General features: G+C 36.0%; 1 protein-coding gene and 1 pseudogene across 20 annotated transcripts in view; one reads left to right on the top strand and one right to left on the bottom strand.

Moving 5' to 3' along the window:
• The window catches only part of SUPT20H (SPT20 homolog, SAGA complex component), a 49,286-nt gene that overhangs the window by 12,059 nt on the left and 11,599 nt on the right, over positions 1 to 25,628 (top strand). For 9 of the 20 annotated variants that reach the window (XM_007960159.3, XM_007960161.3, XM_007960160.3 and 6 more), the window contains 16 exons: positions 27 to 156; positions 1,209 to 1,312; positions 5,036 to 5,152; positions 5,267 to 5,320; positions 11,926 to 12,065; positions 13,608 to 13,764; positions 13,860 to 13,916; positions 16,311 to 16,382; positions 17,846 to 18,003; positions 19,325 to 19,351; positions 19,902 to 19,934; positions 20,694 to 20,811; positions 21,696 to 21,798; positions 21,944 to 22,102; positions 23,823 to 24,129; positions 24,543 to 24,697. In XM_007960159.3, coding sequence (XP_007958350.1) covers positions 27 to 156; positions 1,209 to 1,312; positions 5,036 to 5,152; positions 5,267 to 5,320; positions 11,926 to 12,065; positions 13,608 to 13,764; positions 13,860 to 13,916; positions 16,311 to 16,382; positions 17,846 to 18,003; positions 19,325 to 19,351; positions 19,902 to 19,934; positions 20,694 to 20,811; positions 21,696 to 21,798; positions 21,944 to 22,102; positions 23,823 to 24,129; positions 24,543 to 24,697 — 1,891 coding nt within the window. The remainder of the gene's footprint in view (positions 1 to 26; positions 157 to 1,208; positions 1,313 to 5,035; positions 5,153 to 5,266; positions 5,321 to 11,925; positions 12,066 to 13,607; positions 13,765 to 13,859; positions 13,917 to 16,310; positions 16,383 to 17,845; positions 18,004 to 19,324; positions 19,352 to 19,901; positions 19,935 to 20,693; positions 20,812 to 21,695; positions 21,799 to 21,943; positions 22,103 to 23,822; positions 24,130 to 24,542; positions 24,698 to 25,628) is intronic. The other 11 variants (XM_007960163.3, XM_037986792.2, XM_007960158.3 and 8 more) reach the window with 3 other exon arrangements.
• On the bottom strand, positions 14,180 to 15,208 carry LOC119620054 (large ribosomal subunit protein eL29 pseudogene; annotated as a pseudogene).

The raw sequence follows: 25,628 nt of genomic DNA, 5'->3' as shown, positions 1-25,628 counted from the left end.
TTCATGAGCTCTGCCTCTTTTTAAAGCAGAAATTAAGAAGAAATGTGAACTTGTTAGAGAAGCTTGTTATGCAAGAGACTTTGTCATGTTTAGTGGTCAATCTGTACCCAGGAAATGAGGGATATTCTCTGATGCTCAGGGGAAAAAACGGATCAGGTAAGACCCTCCAGAGCACAGCTGCCACAAAATACTTTTGCCAGGCAGGATGTGCTGTTTTTTTAAGGTAGTTTTTTAACCTGCTAAAGCATTTGTCCTTCAGATAGTGATGACTTAGTGATAAAAACAGATTTTGATCCCAATTTTCTTCCTTATGATATGTTTTGGTAGAATATTAGAAATTATTTCTCTTATGGTTATCTTTCCTGAATGTGCATTTTAGAAGTATTCTAATTGATATGTCTTTGAAGTCCAATTATAAAAGCATCTCAGAACCAAAGGAAAGGTTAAAAAAAAAAAAAGGAAAATTATAGAAACATAACTTACAGATAATTAAAATAGAATTTCCTTTCATTCTATTGCTATTTATATTTTAAGATAGTATACCGTGTTTAAAGGTAGGTAATCCTGCAGTTTGAATATGAGTCTGAAATCTTCAAAATTAAGCAGACTTGCTGCCTTTTGAGTAATTTTCACATATTAAAAATATTTCTATTGAATATGAGCATTTCTGTTAATGGTGAGTATGAAAATAATTTAAAAATATACTCCAGTTTCATTAAAGAGATAAAAAAATTTAATAATGATGATAATGTGAGTTCTACAAGGAACTCTTATAGCTAGGATTTTGTGTGTGTGTTGATAATTAGTTGTAAAGTGTAACACGAAGAGAATTTTGTTCTAAAAGTGACCACTTTTCAGATAACGCACCAAAGTGTCCTCTGATTTCCAGATTAGATTAATTGGTCTTCAGTGAACTTTCAATTACTTTGACATTGGAATTTTATCATATTCTGATTATTTTGCTTTGGGCTGTGATTCAGATTGTGATGTTATGCCAGATGTTTTTTCATAATGTGTTAGGTTTTTTCCCCCCCCTTAAGTAAAGAAGGACAGTAGGAGGGCCTTTTGGTTTTGGTTTTTTTTCAATCCTTGCTTTGTTGAAATGCCTTTTGGTTTTATTATAGACATTTTTTTGAAAAGCCATTTGAATTATACAGCTAAGCTTTCAGTGAGCGTCATCATTTTCAAACTTTATGTTTTAAATTAAGATTCTGAGACCATTCGACTGCCCTATGAAGAAGGAGAGTTGCTTGAATATTTGGATGCAGAAGAATTACCTCCTATTTTGGTCGATCTCCTAGAAAAATCTCAGGTACAAAATTTTTGTCTTTAAAATGTCTTTATATTTGTTATATGTATATGATATATATATGTCACATTTTTCTGTATGTATACATATATGTATATAAATGACTATATGATGTTTCATGACAGATGATGTTTAATTTCTATCACTGTTCCCAACAGCCTTTAGAACACGAAATGAGGCTGGGCTTTGGTGGCTCATGCCTATAATCCCAGCACTTTGGGAGGCTAAGGCAGGAGGATCACTTGAGCCCAGGAGTTTGAGCTCACTACAGTCTCAAACCCCTGGGCTCAAGTGATGCTCCTGTACCACTGCAGGACTAGAGCAGGAAGGATTAGAGAAGGAAGAGGTAAACCAGAATTGCAGTGATTGCACCACTGCACTCCAGTGTGGGCGATAGAGCAAGACCCTGTCTCTAAAACTAATAATAATAGAAGATGAAATGAGACATGTATAGCTATCTGGAAATGGATTTATTGTGTGATCTTTAACCTTCAGGGTATACTGAAACATATAGACGTCGTTCTTCTAAAATAGTTAGAACAATTATCTCATCAACTGGAAATTTCCATATAGTTACAATTAAGAAATTATGAAAGAAACTACTTTGAATATTTATGAAGTTTTTCACTTGGGCGCCAGAAACTGACCTTTACATCTGTACTTCTCTTTACATCTGTACTTCTCTTCACATCTGTACTTCTCTTCATAGCTTGCCTAGATAAGCACTCCCTTGCCCTGTTCTACTTCCTTCTTACTGCCTTAACACCAGCCATACTGTGTGCTCTACTGAGGAAAAAGAAGACATCACATGAGAGCTCTCGTTTCTTCCTAGCACCAGTCGACTAGCATCCCTACCTCTCTTCATATCTGCTTGCCTTCCTGTTAAAATAGTTGATGTGTACTGTTTATAGGCATCCATCCCCTCCACTTGTTTTCTGGATCCTCCCCTTCCTTCTCAAGGACTTAAAATTATAACCTCTCTTTTTTTTCTATTTCTCTTTGTCTACTAAATGCAAAATGCAAGCATACTGTGTTAGAGGTTGAGTATCTCAAATCTGAAAATATGAAATCCACAGTGTTCCAAAATCTGAGCACTGACATGACACTTGAAAGAAATGCTAATTGGAACATTTCAGATTTCAGGTTTTTTGATTAGGGCTGCTTAACCTAAGTATAATGCAAATATTTCCAGCTCCAAAATGCTTCTGGTCTGAAGCACTTCAGATAAGGGATACTTAACCTGTATGTCTCAAATTTTTAAAAAAAGTTCTCCCTTTTCCAACTGTTGCTCTTGTTACTCTTCACAGCAATGCTACTCAAAGAATTTATAGTCATTTCCTTTTTTGCACATCCCATTCTTTCCACCACCCATCTCATTTGGCATCATGACGTCATTCTGCAGAGGTTGCATTTGTCAAATTTACCAATGATCTCCATATACTGAATAATTGGTCACTTTTCTGTTCTCTTCTTAATTGGCCTCTTAGCAAAGATCAGTGGATATAACTATGTCCTGCTTGAAATGCCTTTCTGTTGACTTCTGAGACATCATTTTCCTGGTTTTCCTCTGCCTTCTCTAATCCTTTGGTCTTTTTTACCATAATCCCTGTTCCATCCATAAACGTGTGTGTTTTCAAGTTCAGTCCTTGCCCCTCTGTTTTTCTTTAGTAATATTCTCCCTGAATGATTTCAGCCAGTTTCATGTGTTTTTAAAATGTTACTTACTCTATTGCCTATATGCCTCACCATGGCCATTCCACCAAGCTCCTAACTTACATACTTACTTGGATATATAATAGGTTCCTCAAATTTAACATGACAAAAGCAGAACTTTATTTTACCTCCCAAACCAGTTTTATCACCAGCCTTTTCAGTCTAACAGATGACCCTATCCTCACCTTCCACATTCAGTCCATCAGCAAATGCCAACTCTCTCTTTAAGATACATGGTTGTGCCCAGTGCTCTGAACAAAACCCTTGCTTTCCTGTTTGTCTTCATCTTTTTTTTTTTTTTTGAGATGGAGTCTTGCTCTGTCACCCAGGCTGGAGTGCAGTGGCCGGATCTCGGCTTGCTGCAAGCTCCGCCTCCCGGGTTTACCCCATTCTCCTGCCTCAGCCTCCCAAGTAGCTGGGACTACAGGCGCCCGCCACCTCGCCCGGCTAGTTTTTTTGTATTTTTTAGTAGAGACGGGGTTTCACCATGTTAGCCAGGATGGGCTCGATCTCCGGACCTCGTGACCCGCCCGTCTCGGCCTCCCAAAGTGCTGGGATTACAGGCTTGAGCCACCGCACCCGGCCTGTCTTCATCTTCTAAATGTTATCCTCACTCACCACATTCCATCCATCCTTGTTTCATTTCCACAATAAAACACTCCAAGCTTGTTCCTACAGTAAGAACTTCTCATGTGTTACTCCCTCTGTCTGGAATGATCTGTCCCTAATGTATCTGGCCCTTTCTTGTGATTCAGATCTTAGGTAAAACCTAAGGTTTTTATCTGCACATACAATCCAGATTGACCCTTCCCTATTTGATTTCCTTTATAGAATTCATCACTATCTAAAATTATTTTGTTCTGTTTACATGTTTATTGTCTGTCTTCCCACAGCTGAGTGCAAATGTTGTCTGACTACTGTATCTGTGAAGCTGTACCTGGATAGTGCCTAGCACATAGTACGCATTGTAGTTGCTCAGTAAATATTTATTAAAAAGAATGACAATAAGAATGACATAACATGGAGACCACAGTACCCACTAAAAGTTTTGAATGGGTGAAAAACATACTATGAGTGACTGTGGCAAGTCATAACTAGAAATACTTCAGTGATAACAGTTCTTACATTTGGGCATAGAAAGGACTGAAAAACTATTTTTCCTTTTTTTTTTTTTTTTTTTTTTGAGATGAAGTCTCGCTGTGTCACCCAGGCTGGAGTGCAGTGGCCCAATCTCGGCTCACTGCAAGCTCCACCTCCCAGGTTCACGCCATTCTCCTGCCTCAGCCTCCCGAGTAGCTGGGACTACAGGCGCTCGCCACCACACCCGGCTAATTTGTTTGTATTTTTAGTAGAGAAGGGGTTTCACCATGTTAGCCAGGATGGTCTCTATCTCCTGACCTTGTGATCCACCCACCTCCGCCTCCCAAAGTGCTGGGATTACAGGCGTGAGCTACCATGTCCAGCCTGAAAAACTATTTTTCATTTGAATTTTATGTTTAATAAAGGCTAAGGGCAAAGATTTTATTTCTGAAAATTTTATCAGAGCAAATATAGAAGTTATATCTAGAAGCTGAAACACTGGCAAGGTTGATTGGCAATTTATAACAATGATAAACTTTATAGTAATGGCAAAGTTTGCAAAATGTAACAGTAAGCCAGTGAGCTGCAGAAGAACAGCTCACTGTTCCAAGGATCAAGAACAGTTCCAAGGATCTGTAACATAATAGTATGTAAATGCCAAAAGTCAATTGACTTGGTAGATGCCAAAGTCAATCTATAATTAGAAACTGTTAAATAGTTTTAAATTGCTTCTTGTGTCATAGTGATGAACATAAAATACTTCCTCTGAAAAGGTTTACACAGTGTTAAATCTACCAAGGAAATCTACTAAAGAGTGCATACATGAGTGGCCAGAAATGTTGCATGAATGTAAAGGATGCGAAATGTTTGATATAAACTACTTATTTAGACTTGGGGAAAAAAAATGACATTTACATATTTTTACCCAAACAGGTTAATATTTTTCATTGCGGATGTGTCATAGCAGAAATACGTGACTACAGGCAGTCCAGTAACATGAAATCTCCTGGGTACCAAAGTCGGCACATTCTCTTACGTCCAACAATGCAGGTAAGGATGTTTAAGATATACTATTTTAGATTTTCGTTGGAAGTTTCATTTATCTAATGTCTTCATATGTTTGTGCATAGATTAATGAGTTTTTTAAATGTTTATTTCTTCTAGACTTTAATTTGTGATGTACATTCAATAACAAGTGATAACCATAAATGGACCCAGGTTAGTTGTTTTGTTTTTTAATCTCAAACAGGCAAAATATAGGATGAAAAAAACTTATCATTAAGCAAAAGTGATTTTCTGCTTATTTTTATTCAATAATTAAGTTTGATGCTTTATGTGAAAAGCTGGTATTCCTTTATGAGATCTGGAAGTTAAGGGTCTCTTTATACATGTAGTAATCCCTCAAGTTGCCTAAGATCATTTTAGGGTGAAGCTGGCCTAATATGCTCAATGAGATAAAACTTAGTCTTTATCTCTTCTCAAATAGAAGAAAAATGTTTTTACCTTGACTACAAATAGATACTGTTTTGTTTTTTTTTTTTTAAATAATTCAAGTTTCTAACCCAGCCTAGCCTATCTTTCTTTGCCATTTATACTGGTTGCCTTGAAATGAGAGGAACTCTCTTACCCCTGAGAATAACCAGTTAACCCTCCAGTTCTGGCTCAGTGATATATGAGGGGACTTCAGAAAGTTTGTGGAAAACTGGGATTAAAAGATAAAAAATATAAACTTTTCTTCTCAGTATAAGCTCCATTAAGTTCAAGACGCTTGTAAATGATACCATTTATTTAGTCCACCCCTAAAGAACTGAGGGTCCTGGGAACTGAACCATATCAATGCAATCAGTTTTACATTATTAACTGAAGAAAAATGGGTACTTCTTAAACTTTTTTTTTTTTTAAGATTAGGAAACAAGAAGTCGGAAAGAGCCAAATCTGGACTGTAAGGTGGATACCTAATGGTTTCCCATCAAAACTCTTACAAAATTTTTCTTTTTTGATGAAAGGAATGAGCAGAGGCATTGTGGTGCAGAACGACTCTGGTGAAGCTTTCCCAGGCATTTTTCTGCTGAAGCTTTGGCTAACTTTCTCAAAACACTCATAATAAGCACGTTATCATTCTTTGTTCCTGCAGAAAGTCAACAAGCAAAATGTCTTGAGCATCCCAGAAAACTGTTTCCATGATCTTTGCTCTTCACCTGTCTGCTTTTGCTTTGACTGAACCACTTCTGCCTCTTCGTAGCCATTGCCTTAATTGTGCTTTATTATCTTAAGTATTATACGGGAAAGAATGCTTTAGTATCTTGGTCCTACTTGTTGAAAATTTCCATGGAAAGCTCTGCTTTTTCAGCTGATCTGGATGCAGTGGTTTTGGCACCCATCGAGTGGAAAGTTTACTCAACTTTTATTTTTCTGTCAAAATTATTCAAGCTGAACCAGTTGAGATGCCTACAGTGTTGGCTTTTGTTTCTGCTGTTAATCATTGGTCCTCTTCAATTAGGTTACAAACGAATGAATTTTTTTCCTCGTAAATTGATGTGGATGATCTGCTGCTGCAGGCTTCATCTTCAACATAGTCTTGTCCCTTCTTAAAACAAGTTACCCATTTGTAAACTGCTGCTTTCTTTGAGGCATGCTTCCCATAAACTTTTCAAAAAGCGTCAGTGATTTCACAATTCTTCCATTCAGGCTTCACCATCAATTTGATGTTTGTTGTTGCTTCAGTTTTAGCAGAATTCATGTTGCTCTGGTAGAGGCTGTTTTCAAACTGATGTCTTATCTTTCTTAGTGTTTCAAACTAGGTTCTGTTCAGACATGTTATAACAGCTTAGTACATATTTATTTTGGTGCAAAAAGGTTTGAAACCTATGTATAGTTTTTTCTTAATACTCATTTTTCATAAACTTTTAAAGACCCCTTGTATGTGAGATGCCTACTCAAAAAAGTGTTCAGTTGTCTGTGATTATAGTGAGGAATAATTACTAAGTCAAAAGAAAATATCAGTAATGGTAGTTATCCTTTCTGTGACATGTGATTATAAAATAAGCTTCAATTCATCAGTAACTACCAAGTATTGTGTTTTGGTTTGGGCTATAATGTTATCATCTGAAAAAAGATTAAAAGCTATCAAAAGAATATTAGACAACAGAAAAACTCATTGGTTACCATCAGAGGATGCTAGGGCATCAGTTTCTTACTCTGAGGATTGATAAAGGAGAGAATATAATATTTATTCTGCCCTTCTTGTTATGAACTGTATTTTAGGCAGCCAAGTAAGTGAGGGAAAATTCTTAGGAAAACTTCCAGCTAATAGGTGTAAAAGAAATGATAGACTTTTGAAAAATAAAAGTTTGAAAGTGTTAATGAAGTAATGAATCTAGACAACAGTAATTCTTGGATGTGAAAAGTATTAGATGATAGGTTAATGGGAAATTTTGTAATGTAGCAATCTGATTAAACCCACTGATTGAAGATGGAACAGTTAATTATTGTGTACCTCCCGGTTTGATGCAAGAGACATACAACAGTAGTAATAGCACCAATAAAGAACTCTTGTCCAAAAAAAAAAAAAAAGGAGCCCATATTAAATCAAGCCACTAGTTGTAACTAGCAGTTTATAGGAATTCAGTGAAGAAAATAAACTCTTAAGTAACACAACGAGGAAGAAACCAGCTAGATCTAGTTAATGGACATGAGAAAGCAATTGGTTAATTCTAACAAATTATTATTTAACAATATTATTAATTGATTCACTTAAAAAAATAGTCTTAGCTTTCAAGATATTTCAGAGGTTAAGCAAAGTAATAGGATTCAGTAAAGTACTTTATGTGATAACAGTAAAGAGCCTGTATGTACTTTGGAATTGGGTATATAGAGTTCACTCAATATTAGCAGAGTCATTTTTATTCTTGTAATATAGTTGAGTATAGGATGGGACTATTACTTCACGATTACTAAAAAAATGCCATAACCCTTTACAACCCTATAGGTTTTGTGAGAGCAGAATATTTTGTTTTGCTCACTACTTTATCCCCAACTCCTGTAAAGGTGCCTAACACATCATAGGTGCTCAAATACTTTCTTGAATTAATGAGTAGCCACTCTTACAATCTGACCATTCCATACTCTACAAATTATAGGTATACCTCGGAGTTATTGTGGGTTCGATTCCAGAGCACTGCAGTAAAGCAAATACTGCGATAAAGCAAGTCACATGAACTTTTTGGTTTCCTAGTGTATAAAAAGATTACGTTTACACTATATAGTTGACCTTGAACAACACAGAGGTTAGGGGCAGTGGCCTTGGTGCAGTCAAAAACCCATGTATAACTTCTGACTCCTAATACTTTACTAATAGCCTACTGTTGACTGGGAAGCCTTACTGGATTTTGTTTTTTTGTTTTGTTTTGTTTTGTTTTTGAGACGGAGTCAGGTTGTAACTCAGGTTGCAGTGCATTGGCATAGTCTCAGCTCACTGCAACCTCTGCCTCTCAGGCTCAAGTGATCCTCCCACCTCAGCCTCCTGAGTAGCTGGGACTACAGATGCATGCCACCATGCCCAGCTAATTATTTTTATTTTTGGTAGAGACAGGATTTCACCATGTTGCCCAGGCTGATCTCGAACTCCTGAGCTCAAGCGATCTGCCTACCTGGGACTCCCAAAGTACTGGGATTACAGATGTGAGCCACCATGCCTAGTGATTAACATGTATTTTGTATGTTATATGTATTGTGCTTTGTATTTTTACAGTTAATTGTTAGATAAAGAAAACATTAAGAAAATCATGAGAAAATTTGTTTACTATTCAATAAGTATATCGTATTAAAGGTCTTCATCCTCATCATCTTCACATTGAGTAGGCCGAGGAGGAGGAAGAAGAAAAGTTCATCTTGCCAGTTCTCTTGGCAACTTCCAGAGATCGAGACCATCCCGGCCAACACGGTGAAACCCCGTCTCTAAAAATACAAAAATTAGCCAGACATGGTGTTGTGTGCTTGTAGTCCCAGCTACTCAGGAGGCTGAGACAGGAGAATCACGTAAACCTAGGAGGCGGAGGTTGCGGTGAGCTGAGATCACACCACTGCACTCCAGAGCAAGACTGTCTCAAAAAAAAAGAAAAGAAAAAAACTCCTGTGTAAATGGACCTGCATAGTTCAAATCCATGTTGTTCAGGAGTCTACTGTAGACTATTAAGGGTGCCATAGCATTATGTTTAAAAAAATAACTTACATACATTAATTTAAAAATACTTTATTGCTAAAAAATGCCAATGATCTTCTGAACCTTCAGGGAGTCACACATAACCTTTTTGCTTGTGGAAGGTATTGCCTAGATATTAATGACTGCTGACAGATCAGGATCTGACAGAGTGGGATGGCAGTGGCAGTTTTTTAAAAGACAACAGTGAAGTTTGCCCCATCGATTATTTCTTTCATGAAAGAGTTCTTTATAGCATGTGATGCATTTTTACCCTACAGTAGAACATCTTTCAGAATTGAAGTCAGTCCTCTAAAACCCTGCCACTGCTGTGTTATCAACTAAGTTTATGTAATAGTCTAAATATTATGTTGTCATTTCAACAATGTTCACAGCCAGGAATAGATTCTATCTCAAGAAACCACTTTTGCGGGGTGCAGTGACTCATGCCTATAATCCCAGCACTTTGGGAGGCCAAAGCAGGCAGATTACAAGGTCAGGAGTTCGAGACCAGCCTGGCCAATATGGTGAAACTCTGTCTCTGGGTCTCTGGTAAACATTCAGAAATTAACTGGACATGGTGGTGGTACCTGGCAGGAGAATTGCTTGAAGCCAGGAGGCGGAGGTTGCAGTGAACTGTGCCATTACACTCTAGGCTGGGTGACAGAGGGAGACTCTGACTCAAGAAAAAAAAAAAAAAAAAAAAAACACTTTCTGTGGTCACCCATAAGAAGCAACTCATCCATTCAAGTTTGATCATGAGATTGTAGTAATTCAGTCACATCTTCAGGCTCTCTACTTCTAATTGTATTTCTCTTGATATCACCACAACTGCAGTGACTTCTTGTCCTGAAGTCTTGAACCCCTCAGAGTCATCCATGAAGGTTGGAATAAACTTCTCCCAAACTCATATTAATGTTTCTATTTTGACCTCCTCCCATGAATCATGCATGTTCTTCGTGACATCTACAATGGCAAATCCTTTCCAGAAAGTTTTTAATTTACTTTGCCCAGATCCATCAGAGGAATCACTATCTATGGCAGCTAAAGCCTTACAAAATGTATTTTTTAAATATTAAGACTTAAAAGTCGAAGTTACTCCTTTATCCATGGGCGACAGAGTGGATATTGTGTTGGCAGCTATGAAAACATTAATCCCCTTGTGTGTCTTCATCAGAGCTCTTGGGTGACAAGGCCATTGTTAATGAGCAGTAGTATTTTCGAAAGAATCTTTTTTTTTCTGAACAGTGGGTCTCTGTAGTGGCCTTAAAATATTCAGTAAATCATGTGGTAAACAGATTTGCTGTCATCCAGGCTTTGTTGTTCCATTTATAGAGCACCGATAGAGTAGTAATTCTTAAGGATTCTAGGATTTTCAGAATGGTCAAATAAGCATTGGCTTCAGCTTCAAGTCACCAGCTGCATTAACCCCCAACGAGGGAGTCAGCCTGTTCTTTGAAGCTTTGAAGCCAGACATTGACTTCTCTCTAGCTATGAAAGTTCTGGATGGCATATTCTTCTAGTATCAGGCTGTCTTATTTAATTTGAAAACCTGTTGTTGAACCACCTTCATCAGGTATCTTAGATCTTCTGCATAACTTGTTGCAGTTTGTATATCAGCAGTTGCTGCATCACCTTCCACTTTTGTGTTATGGAGACAGCTTCTACTCTTAAACCTCATGAACTAGTTTTCTGCTTCAAACTTTTCTTCTGCAGCTTCCTCACCTCTCTCACATCTTAGAATTGAAGAGAATTGGAATTTGCTCTGGATTAGGCTTTGGTTTAAGGAAATGTTGCAACTAGTTTGATCTTCTATCCAGATCATTTAAACTTTCTCTGTATCAGCAATAAGGCTGTTTTGCTTTTCTGTCTGTTATGGATGTTCACTGGAGTAGTGCTTTTAATTTCGTTTATGAACTTTTCCTTTACATTCACAACTTGGCTAACTGGTACAAGAGGCCTAGCTTTCAGCCTGTTGTAACTGTTTATAGGCCTTTCTCACTAAGCTTAATCATTTCTAGCTTTGGATTTAAAATGAGAGATGTGTGACTCTTCCTTTCACTTGAACACTAAGAGGCCATTTTTTGCCTAATTTAAATATTATAATGTTTCTAGGGGTAAGGAGTCCTGAGAAGGAGAAAGACAGGGGAGATCCCACACTGGGGAGTGGTGGATCGGTGAAGCTGTCAGAGAACATACATCATTTCTTGATTAAGTACACATTGAATATCACAGATCACCATAATATATTTAATAATAATGAAAAAGTTTGAGATACAGAAAGAATTACCAAAATGTGACACAGACACAAAATAAGTGTGCTGTTGGAAAATGGCGCTGATAGCCTTGCTCAGTGCAAAATTGCCACAGATCTTCAATATGTAAAAAGTGCAATATTTGTGAACCACAATAAAACGAGATATACCTGCATTGAATTTCCATTAGAAGTTTCTTTATGCTGTCTAGTTTCTAAACGTTTGCATGCACACTAACATTGGCACCTGAAATACCGTGTTTTACGTAGTTCTTAGCAGAATTCTAGGGAATATTTCTAGATTAAGCTATGTATGATTACATATTTGCAAATCTTAAATCTGGTATTGACATATGCCCTTACACATTTCAGGAAGACAAACTTCTGCTTGAGAGCCAGCTCATCCTAGCTACAGCTGAACCACTCTGTCTTGATCCTTCTATAGCAGTCACCTGCACTGCAAACAGACTGCTCTATAACAAGCAAAAGATGAACACTCGCCCAATGAAACGGTAATTGCCTTTGTGGAAGGGTGAACCAAAAGACACAAGTAGCTGTAAATTTTGCTATTTATAGTATCTTTTCCCTCCAGGGTATGGTTGCTCTGATTTTGGTGGAGAAGGGTAGAGATGGGGTCTCTCTTTGTTGCCCAGGCTAGTCTTGAACTCTTGGCTTCAAGTGATCCTCCCACTTTGGCTTCCCAAATAGCTGGGATTATAAGCATGACCAACTACACCAGCCTCTGATTTTTTTTTTTTTTTGAAAATAGGATTTTTAATGGTCTTATTTTATATTTTTTTGTATAGCATTATTATTTTTTAATGCTCTATGCTTCAGATTGAACTGATGCATTTTCTACAGTCTTTTAAAGAATAAACTTTTTCTAAGTTTATAGTCTGTTTTCCAAAAAGGTAAAGAGGCTGAGATCAAATATGAACAGAAGTAATAATTTTTTCATTATTTTCCTAATAACGAATGACTGATTTAATTGTTGTTAATCCTACTTTTAAAGAAAGATTTTGTAATTTCAAGATTTGAGAAAATATGATCATAGAAGAAGTCAGTTAGTTATAAACTGAATCTAGGCACACCTACCTTGTGTTTTTGAAACAAACCAAGCTTATTCCTCCCTTAGCATCTTTTAAAAATGTCTCTTCAAATACTCATTCCTTGATCTTTCAGAATATTTTCTTTTCCCCACCCTCCATGGGAAACATGAGGGAATTTTTCCCCGGTAGTCACTGTGAGAACCTCTTTGAGCTCCTGGAGATAAAACCTCCAAAAGTGTGGGGGCTCCCAGTGACTAGATCCCCCTGGAGTTTCGAATCTCTCAGACACGTCCACACTAGGCCTCCAGCAGTTCATCAGTTATACTTGAGGTTCCCTACCCTGGCACTGGTTCCTGAAGAGGTTTGTGCTAATGGGTTTCTGCTTCAGCAAGCCATGATGGGTCTGCGTTATTGGTTTCTCCAAGTTTGGGGCAGTGGTTTGTCTTGTGACCACATCTCTTTGATGGATCTAAGAAGAATCGTTAATTTTTATGTTTATTCAGCTTTTTACTTGTTAGGATGAGGTGGGAACTTCCAGAGTCTTACATGCCTATACCCGAAACTGGAAATTATCCCCTTCACCTTCATCTTTCCATAGCTAGTTCCTTCTCATCATTCCTGTCTCTGCTAACATGTCATTTTTTCAGGCTGGTTTCCTCCCCTCCCTCTCCCACTTGCCTGCCCTAGTGTTGCCCTCCTTATCCCGTATTCTCCACGGTACTGTTTTTTATCTTACTGCTTCTTGGTATCTGAAATCTGAAATTATTTTATCTGTTTACTTGTGAATGTCTCCTCCCCTTCTGGACTTGATAGCCTGTGGTGATGGGAATTTTGTTTCTTATTCATTTTTATTTCACCTAGTCCTAGTTCCTAGGACAGTGCTTGGCATGTGGCAGTGTTCTATAAACATGATTTGTACATACTCAGCAGTGACTAGTTTCAACTCACATATATTACGAGCTTCTTTTATTAGTGCTGTTTAGTTCAAATTTCTTAACATTTCAGGTGTTTCAAGAGGTATTCCAGATCCTCTCTGAATCGGCAGCAAGATCTGTCTCATTGTCCACCTCCTCCTCAGCTGAGGTTACTTGATTTCTTACAAAAAAGAAAGGAAAGAAAAGCAGGTCAGCATTATGACCTCAAAATTTCTAAAGCAGGAAATGTAAGTATATGTTTTTTAAATGAAGCTTATTGTGCCCAAAAACCTGTCTTATTTAGCATTTTTTCTGTATATTTATATTGTTTTTAATTTTTCAGTGTGTAGATATGTGGAAACGGAGTCCCTGTAATTTGGCTATACCTTCTGAAGTAGATGTAAGTTGGTTCATGAATTTTTTTTTTTCATATAGTTTCTAAGTTTTACCATTCATTTGCTTATACCTTGAGAAAACAACAACAAAAAACTTCTTTTAAAAACAAAGTGATTTAGATCATACTCTTTTTTTTTTTTTTTCGTACCTCAGGTTTATTTGTACAAATAGCACAGGAGGACCCCGGTCCCATGCAGATGGCAGCCCGGAGGCGGGGGTGGGGGGTCGCACCAGTCCTTCTGTCCTCACGTTGGCAGACAGAGATATCTACTCTGTAGCCTTTGTAGGGGTCTGGGCACCTTTGGGAGCCTGAGCTGGAATTGAAGCTGGAGCTGCAGCCTGGACCTTGGTTTGATTATTGGCCTTGGCCTTTGGTGTGCAGAGCCGGAGCCCCTTGGCAATGCGAGCATGAGCATGCTTCCCAAGCTTGGGGTGGGCAATGTAGGCAACTCGATCGAGCTTGCGGCTGACACCCTTTGGGATCTTGGGCTTAACCTCCTTGGGTTTTACAGGGGCCTTGATAGTCTTGGCACATGCACTTATGGCCTTGACACTGTTGGCCTGCATCTTCTTTAGGCCCTTGTTGTGCCTCTTGGCAAAGCACATGTTCCTCAGGAACTTGGGGTCCACCCCCTTAAGAGATTTGTATCTTTGTGATCGGGGTTTCTTGATATCATTGCTGTGCCATTTTCGGGACTGGTTGTGCGTGATGTGATTCTTGGACTTGCCATGTCTGCACCTTAAGCCGTGGCTCCCGAAGCGCCTAGAACCGGAAAGAGAAAGGGGCAATCATAGTCTTTTTTTAAAAACAATATGATTTGTTTCAAAAAACATTGAAAAATGATTTTTAGAAGCTGTGTATTGTTCTTTTTTCACATTAAGTTGAAAAAACATAACCCCTTAATATAGTTGTGTTTGGAGCAGGAATAGTAAACAAAACAATTTTAAAATGTGGAAAAATATAGTGTATATTACATAATCACGTGAAATCTCTCTTGTTTTCATAATATTTCATCAAAATTTCCTAATAGTGCTTGTTTCCTCGAAGTGGTTAAATTTGAAGATTTAATAATACTATTTAAAAAAATAAAATAAAGATTAATAATACTAGAGAAGTAACCAAGATTAGGAACATTGGGTTGTATTCTTTATTGATCTATAATATACATGAATATGAATGCTTGAAGACAGAAAAGGGATATTTTGATGAGTGATCCTATATTTTTCTTTCTCCTCTGTTCTTTTTTATATTCACTCTTTATTTTCAGATTTGTTCTTCTGTTGCACCCTTTCCATGCTAGCACATGCATTATTCTTACTATTTCTGATTTTATAAAAAGAAATTATTCTAAGCACAAAGCCAGAAACAGCAGTAGACTGTATATACAACTCAAGGAAGTAAGCCATATTATCTGTTGGTAGCTTATGCGCAATTCTTCAAGGAACATGGCCTGAGGATAGAATTTCAGTGTAAATACTAAAGGGTGAAGTTTAGCTTTGGAGGACAGGCTGGAGTACTTCCCATACTTTAATGTCCTTAGGAATCACCTGGAGAGCTTGTTAAATTGTAGATTGCTACTCAGCAAGTCTGGTCTGAGGCATAAGATGCAGTTCTCACAAGCTCCTAGGTTATGTGATGCTGAGGTCCATGGACCACACATTGAGTAGCAGCTGCCCTCAAAGCTTCTCAGTCTAGCTCAATCAGAAGAATCACCTAGGATATCAGTTAAACATAAGAGATTTCAAGCCCTACTCAAGATCTACGTACTTAGGGTTTCTAAGGACAGACATGAAAATCTGTATTTTTAATAGGTGCCCCAGATAAGTCTAAATTACTCTTAAGATCGTGGTTGCCAGTAAGATAATAACATTTGACTCACACAGATACCTAGGACATGTACAGAATACATGGTCAAGTCTGACTAGAAAGTGGAAAAGGTTCAAAAAATTTGATCAGCTTTAACATTTTACCTTCCATAGTCTCCCTTAGTTTTGTTGCCACTGTTACATGACAGCTCTTATTTCAAGAAAAGCCCTGCCAAAAGGAAAAGATCCTGATCCTTATCTCTCTGACATTCCAGTTTTCCTGAAGGAAAAGCTCTAAAGGAATAAACATACCAGCTTATGGACAAAAAAATGAAGAGGCACTGTCTAGAAAAGCAGCTATGTTTATTAACATTTAATTAGTTTGGTTTTATTAAAGTTGTTTTATACACATCAGAAGACTTTTAAACTACTTAAGCGTAAGTAGTTGGTACTGGTGATTTAAGAATTCCTGCACTAACAAGTATATTGTATTGTCGAGTTACTTAGTTTCTTCTCTTTGATCAGAGTACTGATTCCATTTTATCTGATATGGATTCTATTTTATGTGGTATTTCTTGATTTGATTGTTTAGGTGGAGAAATATGCTAAAGTAGAAAAGTCTATCAAATCTGATGACTCACAGCCAACAGTCTGGCCAGCCCATGTAAGTAATCATTGCCTGTCTCTGTTTCTAATTATGCCATTTCTAATCTGGCCTCTGAATTTATTAAACATAAAGTGCAGTTGCCATTAGTTTGGGACCTTTTTTCTTTTTTAAATTACTTTCTGGAAGTTCAGTTTATTACATGAAGAAACAACTATTTTGTTCATCAAAGTATGCTTTGCATTTTAAACAGCAATTTTTTATTTTTAAATTTTTTTTATTTTTATTTTATTTTATTTTTTTGAGATGGAGTTTGGCACTTATCGCCCAGACTGGAGTGCAATGGTGCGATCGTGGCTCACTGCAACCTCCTCCACTTCCCAGGTTCATGCAATTCTCCTGCCTCAGCCTCCTGAGTTGCTGGGATTACAGGCACCCGCCACCATACCTGGCTAATTTTTGTATTTTTAGTAGAGACGGGGTTTCACCATGTTAGCCAGGCTGGTCTCGAACCCCCAATCTCACGTGATCCGCCCACCTTGGCCTCCCAAAGTGCTGGGATTACAGGCATGAGCCACTGCGCCTGGCCTTAAAGAGCAATTTTAATGAAGAACTTCTTTTTTACTTTTGGTTTGCATATTGGTAGTTCTGTTTTGTTTTGTTTCAAATTAACAAATTCTTCTAAGGATACCTTTTTGTAAGTTTCCTAATTGGAATAATAACATCTTAAAAAGACAGAAATAGGTATAATATTTAAATTAGGTGAACCCTAGGAGTGAAATGACGAGAGATGTTTTGTGTGTGTGATAGCAAAAGCAGACAAATGGTAAATAGAAACAGATCTGCTTTTGAAAGTTCTATCCTTTTAATATTATTTAATATTTGCAATTCATATATCTAGTCTGAAATTCTGCCATATTAAGCTTGATTAAACATGCCATCAGAATTCTCCTTCCGAGAGTACCATGTAAAAAATAATCCTGTACTGCCCTCCTGAGCATAAACAGGCACGGCAGCATGAGGATCGGGGTGCTAGCTTAGGGACAGACTGCTAACTCCCTGTGTGACCCTAGGCAATTCTTTTAACCTCTCTGCTTAATTCCCTGACTTCTAATATGGAGATAACAGTGCCAACCATAAAAATATGATGAAGCTTACTTGAGGCAGTCCCTGTAGAGTGCTGAGAACAGTGTTTAATGTTCATTGTTATTATTTCCAGTATGTATATTAATATGTCTAATAATGTGTTTAATGATGTATTAATATTGTTACATATAAGTTCGTATTTCGTAGTATATGTTAATGCTTTATTAAATGCATGCTGAGTGGCCATACAGTTTTTAGGAAAAGAGCCATGCTGTGCTTTATTCTGGTAGGCAGACTTAAACATCTTTTAGCCTAAGTACCATGTGTCTTCCTATCGTCAGATACATATTACTGTGTCATTTATTCCTAATTTTTACTAATTCTTAATGCCTGCCTACTTGTGAAGATATTTATTTGAGGTGCTATGTGTTTTTCAGGACGTAAAAGATGATTATGTATTTGAATGTGAAACTGGTACTCAGTATCAGAAAACAAAGCTGACCATCTTGCAGTCGCTTGGAGATCCACTTTACTATGGTAAAATACAGCCATGTAAAGCAGATGAAGAAAGTGACAGCCAGATGTCTCCATCACAGTGAGTTCTGTTAAATACAAGTAACTGAAAAAAAAAAATAAGGCACCAAGAATTTATCTAGTAACTACTGATGAACCATTAATGAATAAAAATTTCTCTTGGGTCTCATTTATTAGTTAGACCTAAGTAAACTTATAGTAGACCTAATAACTTATTAGTAGACCTAAGTAAACTGAAGTCATAGTTACCGTGTTGCTCAAGAGTTATTAAATAGCAAAAAAACCTATGGTATAATTATTTTTATGCTTGTTTTGAAGGCTATTCCTGTGATATCCTTCTTTATCTATTTATGGCACTTAGGACTTTAACCTGTGAACATGAAGTGTTTGGGCAATAGTGTGTTTAAATAGGAAGCAAGTTTACCATAAATGTAAAAAGATGCTTGGTATTTGGCACTGCATGTAAGGACACAGACTCAGTGCTTATTGTAGTTATTGACCCTACATATTAATACATAAAAATATAGATGATCTTCCAAAATGTGTGAACTACATATATTTGGTACTGTCAGTATTTAGTTTTATTTTGTTTTACTATGTTTGGTTTTTTTAATCAAATTGATGCTGTTTTGAGAAAAAGAAAAAAGCTCAGCAGAAAAGGACAGGGGCCAGGTCTATGTTAATTTTTAAGCCTTTACTTACACAAAATACTAATTGAATCTACAGTAGAAAGGTGTATTTTAAAGAGCAACCCCACCAATATTTAGGTAAAAGTCAATGAAAGGAAATAACAGGGAATCCTCAGCTTCTTTTTTCACATGACCAGTTTTTATTGTTGTAAAAGGATCAGATGTTTTGATTACATGCATTTTCTTCTTTTTTTAAAAGTTATAGACATCATAACAGTTTATTTCTGAATCCTCAGCATGCATTTCTGAGGAAGCCATTTTTTTTTCTTTATTTTAGCTATAGGGGTTATGTGTGCAGGTTTGTTACAGAGGTATATTGTATGATGCTAAGGTGTGGGTGTCTACTGATCCCATCACCCAGGTAGTGAATATAGTACCCAATATTGATTACTTATATTTAAAAAAATCTTCAACTTAAAGACAACATATATTGGCCATTTTTAATTTATTAACTTATTTTTGTAGAACACAAGGGTGATGCATGTTCTTTTGTGAAAAAATTGGTCTATAGAGCCAAATGACTGATTTGTTTGACAGGAAGAGAATTGAATTTTTTACCTTTGCATCAGAGTAGCTGCATGATTTATTATTTTCCAGTCATTCTTCCGTACTCATAAATATTTTATTGAATAAACTATGAAGTTAAAGTTTGAGCTGCATTAACTAAGCTTTTTTTTACATTTTATATTTCAGCTCCTCCACAGATGATCATTCAAATTGGTAATTAAAAAATAAACTCTTTTAATCTGTTAAGAAATTACGTAAATATCAAACTCTTTAAAAAGACTTGCTAAAGATATTTTATTTGAATCGGTGATAAATATATATACCTTGTTTGAAATATATTCTAAGGATCTGTTATGTAGACATTTAATTCTAAAATCACAGGTTAAAGTGAGAGAAAGGCCAAAGACCTTTCCACATGGTAGTTCAGTGATTTTGCTTTAGGGTCAATAGTTGTAAGGGTATATAGCACTTGGTAACTTTCAGCCCAGATTATGTTTTAATAAATAAATTTTGTGCCAAAAGAAATATCCCTCAATTTAATCAACCAAATTATTCACATTGTTTCATAATGCATGCAAAACTTCGTCATTGTTTCGTATGTGTAAATGCATTAAAAAATTCTGTTTCCATATCTTGATAGATTTAATACCAGTTTATATTATTGTGACTAAAACATGGAAGATTTCAAAAGTAATCCCAAGGCTTCTTAAGACAACTCTTAGCTAATACTTTTCTCTCCTTTTTTTTTCCTTAAACATTTTAGGTTCGTTATTGGATCAAAGACCGATGCCGAGAGGTGAAAATATTTGCATCTCTGTTTTGGTCAGGATGGATATGAAAAATTTTTCATCCTTATAGGATAGAGAGTACTTTACTAGGAGTTAAAAACATTGATTTTGGTTATGCTATTAACCATATTTATACTGTTTAATATTTATGGGCCTCTGTTGTAAAATTAGGGCATTGGACAGTAAAACCTCTAAGGTCTTTTCCAACTTTAAAATCTTATTGATTCTAGAAAAATGAAAGCTTGTGATACGCCAAACTATTAAGAATGGTTCTTTTCATGGGATGAGATTTTGGAGGAACTTAAATGCATTTTTCCAATGTTTATAATACCTAGGATTTTTTTTCATAGAATTAAGAAAACAAAAAAAAAATGTTTAAAATATAGTTTTGTTTTAAATAAGAAAACTTAGACATATCTAGTGTAGCTAAGGAAGATGACTTCTAGATAGTACTTTAATCAGAATCTAAGAAAGGAATTGAGTATTTTCTTTGGCTGCTTATTACTTAAGTAATCCCTGCAATTTCTGTATTAGAAATAAGATATTGAAAGTATATCTTTAGATTGTTATTTAGCAAAATGTTTTGGACAATTTGTCATTGAACAGTTTAAAAATACGTACTTTTAACACAAAGATAAATCACCTAATTTTAATTTTTACGTTGATAGAACTTTCTTTTTGCCATTAATAGTCATTATTTCCTATAAAATAAATTCGTGTTTAAAACAGGTTATCTAATCTTTACCTGTTTTCTCCTGATATTTTAGGGTAGTCAATCAGTACCAAGAATTAGTCCAGAATGAAGCCAAATGTCCTGTCAAGATGTCACACAGCTCCAGTGGCTCAGCCAGTCTGAGTCAGGTTTCTCCAGGGAAAGAAACAGAAGTGTGTTTCGTTAATGTTACTTCTTTGTGCCCAGTTGTTTCACAAGTAATCTGAGAAATGTTAAGAATCATTTTTTGAGGCTGGGCACAGTGGCTCATGCCTGTAATCCCAACACTTTGGGAGGCTGAGGTGGATGGATCACCTGAGGTTGGGAGTTTGAGACCAGCCTGACCAATATGGTGAAACCCCGTATCTACTAAAAATACAAAAATTAGCTGGGCATGGTGGCACACACCTGTAATCCCAGCCATTCGGGAAGCTGAGACAGGAGAATCTCTTGAACCCCAGAGGTGGAGGTTACAGTGAGCCGAGATAGCACCACTGCACTCCAGTCTGGGCAATCGAGCGAGAAGCCATCTAAAAAAAAAAAAAAAAAAAAAAAACAATCATTTTTTGAGGAGCAGCAGTATTATTTAGTTTTGCTTTTACTTTGACCTTTTTTTAAAATTTCTTTATGACATAATTTTTAAATGTACACAAAGATAAAAGGAAAATTATAATGAACACCTGTGTTCTAGTCATTTGGCTTCAACAGCTATTATTTTCCTTTAATAGATAGGTATGGAAGGGTGGAAGCTTTGCTTTCATCTTACCCCTCTGCCTTTCTCCCTAAAACTCTCGCTTCCCACCCTATTACTCAGAAATCTTTTCCTCATTCTTTATGTGTACTGTAATATATATTTCATGGGTCTCATGTGAAATTTTCTTTGTAATACATACAGTATTCAATCTGTAACCACTGAGAGCACTTTGCAGAGTTAAAAATCTGGGATTTATAGCAGTACTAATTTTATTTAATAAACTATGAAGTTAAATATACATTTCATCTGGGGTTTATAGCAGGATTAATTTTAACAAGTATGCTTAATGTCACTGTCTTTTAGCAAACTGAAACTGTGTCAGTTCAGTCTTCAGTATTGGGGAAGGGCGTAAAACATCGACCCCCACCAATCAAACTGCCCTCAAGCTCAGGAAATAGTTCCTCAGGTATTACATTTCTTAGTTTTTGCAGTCTAGAATAACAAACATTATAGAGTCCTAATCTCTTTTTAAAACTTTGCCCCATTTTGATTTCTACAGTTCACAGAATTTTGAATTATAAATTTAAGAAATAACTTTTATGTTCTTCTAGGTAACTATTTTACACCACAACAGACAAGCAGCTTTCTCAAATCTCCAACTCCTCCTCCTTCTTCTAAGCCATCAAGTATTCCTCGGAAATCATCTGTGGATCTCAATCAAGTTAGCATGCTTTCTCCAGCTGCCCTGTCACCTGCCAGCTCATCACAAAGTGAGTCACAACTTAAATTCTTCATTAAATCCTCATAAGCTTTTGCATTAGTGTTTCTTAAGACAGCTTTTTTCAACTTGTGAAGTAGTGATATCTGAATGTACTGTGTACCCAAAATGTATAAGTTGCTAGAAGCTTCAGGCAGAGCTCTTGTTGATTGTATGTATTATGTCTCTACTGTAATTGTACTTGTTTTTCTGTATCTATGTATGCATTCTGCGTATACCTTTCTTATAGACTTACAACCTACACATCTCCTTAAAAAAATAACCTGGTAGTTACATGTGGCAATAAGATTTCAAAATATTTTTTATTCCAGTGTACCCTAGGATCATTTTACATATTTATGTAAATTGTGTGGCTGATATGAAAAAAATGTCATAAGAGTTGTTGCTGCAGGTCCTATCTTTGTGTATATGTAAGAAGTCAACTAGTTCCAAGGTGGTGATACAATAAACTGAAAAACAATATTTCAAAAACACTCCTACACTCTTTTATAAATTGTTGTCAGTTACTAAAATGTGATGATGATCATAAAGCATTATTCTGAAGATACTGAAATGTAATTTTTACTACTGAATACTTTTTTTTTTTAACATCAAGAAGAGTTATATAAGAATGCTAGCATTAGTTTGGGAGAATTTCTTCAAATTAGTAAATATCTGAAAGTACCAATTTGGGGGAAAAAGTCATTCCAGTTTTTTAGATTTTTTGTAGATAGCTAATATATGCTGAAAGTTTTAGTACACTGCACAGTGATAGGGTGGTCTTCGCATTAGATATAAACATCTTCATCTTGATAGCTCAAAAGGTGTAATTTTTCTGCCTTCTTGTTTTGCACAAAGAAAAATATATAAATTTTCTGAAAGTCTTATTCACACTTCTTATGTTGTGGGTATGGATTATGGTAATCTACTGCACACAGTTGTTACTTTAAGTAAGGGTTGAGTGACAGCTTCTGGACATTCACATTTCTTTCCTTTCTTTCTGCAGGACATGAAAGCTAAAAAAGAAAACACCTCAAGAGCTTTTGGTTTTACTTTTTTGGTTTTTGTTTTTTGTTTTTGTTTTTTTAAAAATTGATAAACTGTGCATACTTCATTCACAACAGATTTTCTATACATTCTACATTTAAACAGAAGTACACAGTTACTGTTAAAGATGCAGTATTATCTATCAGACATTTACTTTATTACTGTTTTTTGTAAATTTGTTTGTCAGGATAAACTTGATGTGTTAGGAATTAAACATGTATATTTAGGTGCCAAATATGATTGTTAACCATATGTAACTTATTAAATATGTTCACAGTTTATCTCAGACTTTTACACTAAATAAGCAATATTTTTAAATGAAGTCATGAATTAGTAAATCATAAATAATAAATTAATTTGAATTCCTTTTGAACTTTTTAGGCCAAAGGCAGCATGTAGGAAACTAACTTTTAAATGGGTATTGTGGTAGAATATAACTGTATATTTTTACTGTTACTGCAATAGCATCTTTAATGGGCTTTTTAGGTGATATACTGCATCCTTAATTGTAATTGAGTGTAGCAACACTCATGTATCATGTGTAGAAATTAACACTTGCAGTTAACTGCTTTAAAAAAAAAAAACTAGAACAAATTGTCAGTGCTAAGTAAGATTCCATTAACCTTATTTTAAAAGGACTGGCCATTTATAACAAACTAGCAATTTTTATTTTTCTCAATGAGCAGGATCTGGAACTCCTAAGCCATCTACTCCTACACCAACCCCTTCATCGACCCCACACCCTCCTGATGCTCAGAGCTCAACTCCTAGTACCCCTTCAGCTACCCCTACTCCCCAAGATTCAGGCTTCACCCCTCAGCCCACTTTGTTAACTCAGTTTGCTCAGCAGCAAAGGTCTCTGAGCCAGGCAATGCCTGTAACAACCATTCCTCTTTCCACCATGGTAACATCTATAACTCCAGGAACCACGGCCACCCAGGTCATGGCAAACTCTGCTGGACTTAACTTCATCAATGTAGTGGGCTCTGTTTGGTAAGTTTGCATTGATGTTCTGATTTTTTTTTTTTTTTTTTTTTTTAAAGATAGTTTCACCATCTAAAATTCTTAATTTGTGAAATTAAGAACAAACTGCCTATTACTCAGACTGAAAGGCAATAGTTTAAATATGGACAGAAGCTGCCTGACCATGTGTGTTTTAATTTTAAATAATATACCTGTTAACTGCACTAAGATGATACCTCATTTTATTGTTTTTGTTTTTTGATACTTCATCTTGACAGCAGCTTAGAATTTCCTGTTTATCTTCTGCATTGCCTTTGATATTTAAGACCAATAAATAACTAGTTGTGTTTGCTTAGTAGTTTTGTTTTTTAATCTGAGGAATTATGTGGCTGACTTTTTTCCTTTTACAGTGAAGATTAATGCTTTGTCTTATTCTCCTGCAGTGGGGCCCAGGCTTTGATGAGTGGTTCAAACCCCATGCTGGGCTGTAACACTGGTGCCATAACTCCTGCAGGAATAAACCTGAGCGGCCTTCTACCCTCAGGAGGTCTGCTACCAAACGCATTGCCCAGTGCAATGCAGGCAGCTTCTCAAGCAGGTCAGAATGCTGGAAATAATAACCTCTTTAAAAAAAAAATTAAAGTATATGCTAAAGTAAAAATGTAATTTTAAGAATGATGCTAAAGGCATTTAATGTCATTATTTCATGAAGTATAGTATCACATGTGTTTCATTTCAAAAGCCTTTAAAGTTCTAGCATTTGAATTAAAAGCCATCTAGCAATCAACTTTGGAAAACTTGGTAAGCCTGTGAGTCTGTGCAAATGTTTCTTTTGCTTTCCAAATAATAGAATTAATTTTGGTAGCCTTATTGTCATTGTAGTTATATTCCAGGGAATATTAATGTATTTTGAAAATACACATTGTGCACAAGAGGCATCTGCATCGCAGTTAAGAGCCTGGATTCTGGAGCCAAACTACCTCAGCTTGAATCCCAGTTGTACAACTTATCGTTTGTGTAATATTGAGAAAGTTACCTTTGTGTCTAATTTTCCTCATAAATAAAATGGAAATAGCAATAAAAACTTACCTTATAGTCATGAGAATTAAATGAAATATAATACAGATTATGTGCTTAAACTGTGCCTGAGACATGGTAAGCATTCTTTTTTTTTTTATTTTTTTTTTTATTTTTTTTTGAGACGGAGTCTCGCTCTGTCGAAGAGTAGTTATTACCTGTACAGGAAAACAGTTATAATAATAACTTGTGCTTATTTTTTTGATGCTCTTTAAAAGAATGTATTATAATAATATCAGTTTCACTTGAGGAAAAATTTAATAGGAAAAACAATGTAAAAAAATTCATTAAAAACTATCTTAGTTATGAGAAAGGGACCCCAGAAAATATAATTAAACATATTAACATGTTGCTGTAATTTCCTAATTCTAGCTAGTGTTGTTATTTTTTTTGTTTTGTTTTGTTTTTGGAGACAGAGTCTCACTCTGTCGCCCAGGCTGGAGTGCAGTGGC

The sequence above is a fragment of the Chlorocebus sabaeus genome, chromosome 3 (assembly GCF_047675955.1).
Source record: "Chlorocebus sabaeus isolate Y175 chromosome 3, mChlSab1.0.hap1, whole genome shotgun sequence".
Taxonomy (NCBI): Eukaryota; Metazoa; Chordata; class Mammalia; order Primates; family Cercopithecidae; genus Chlorocebus; species Chlorocebus sabaeus.
Note: the sequence above shows the minus strand (reverse complement) of the source record. Positions and strands in the feature narration are given on the sequence as shown.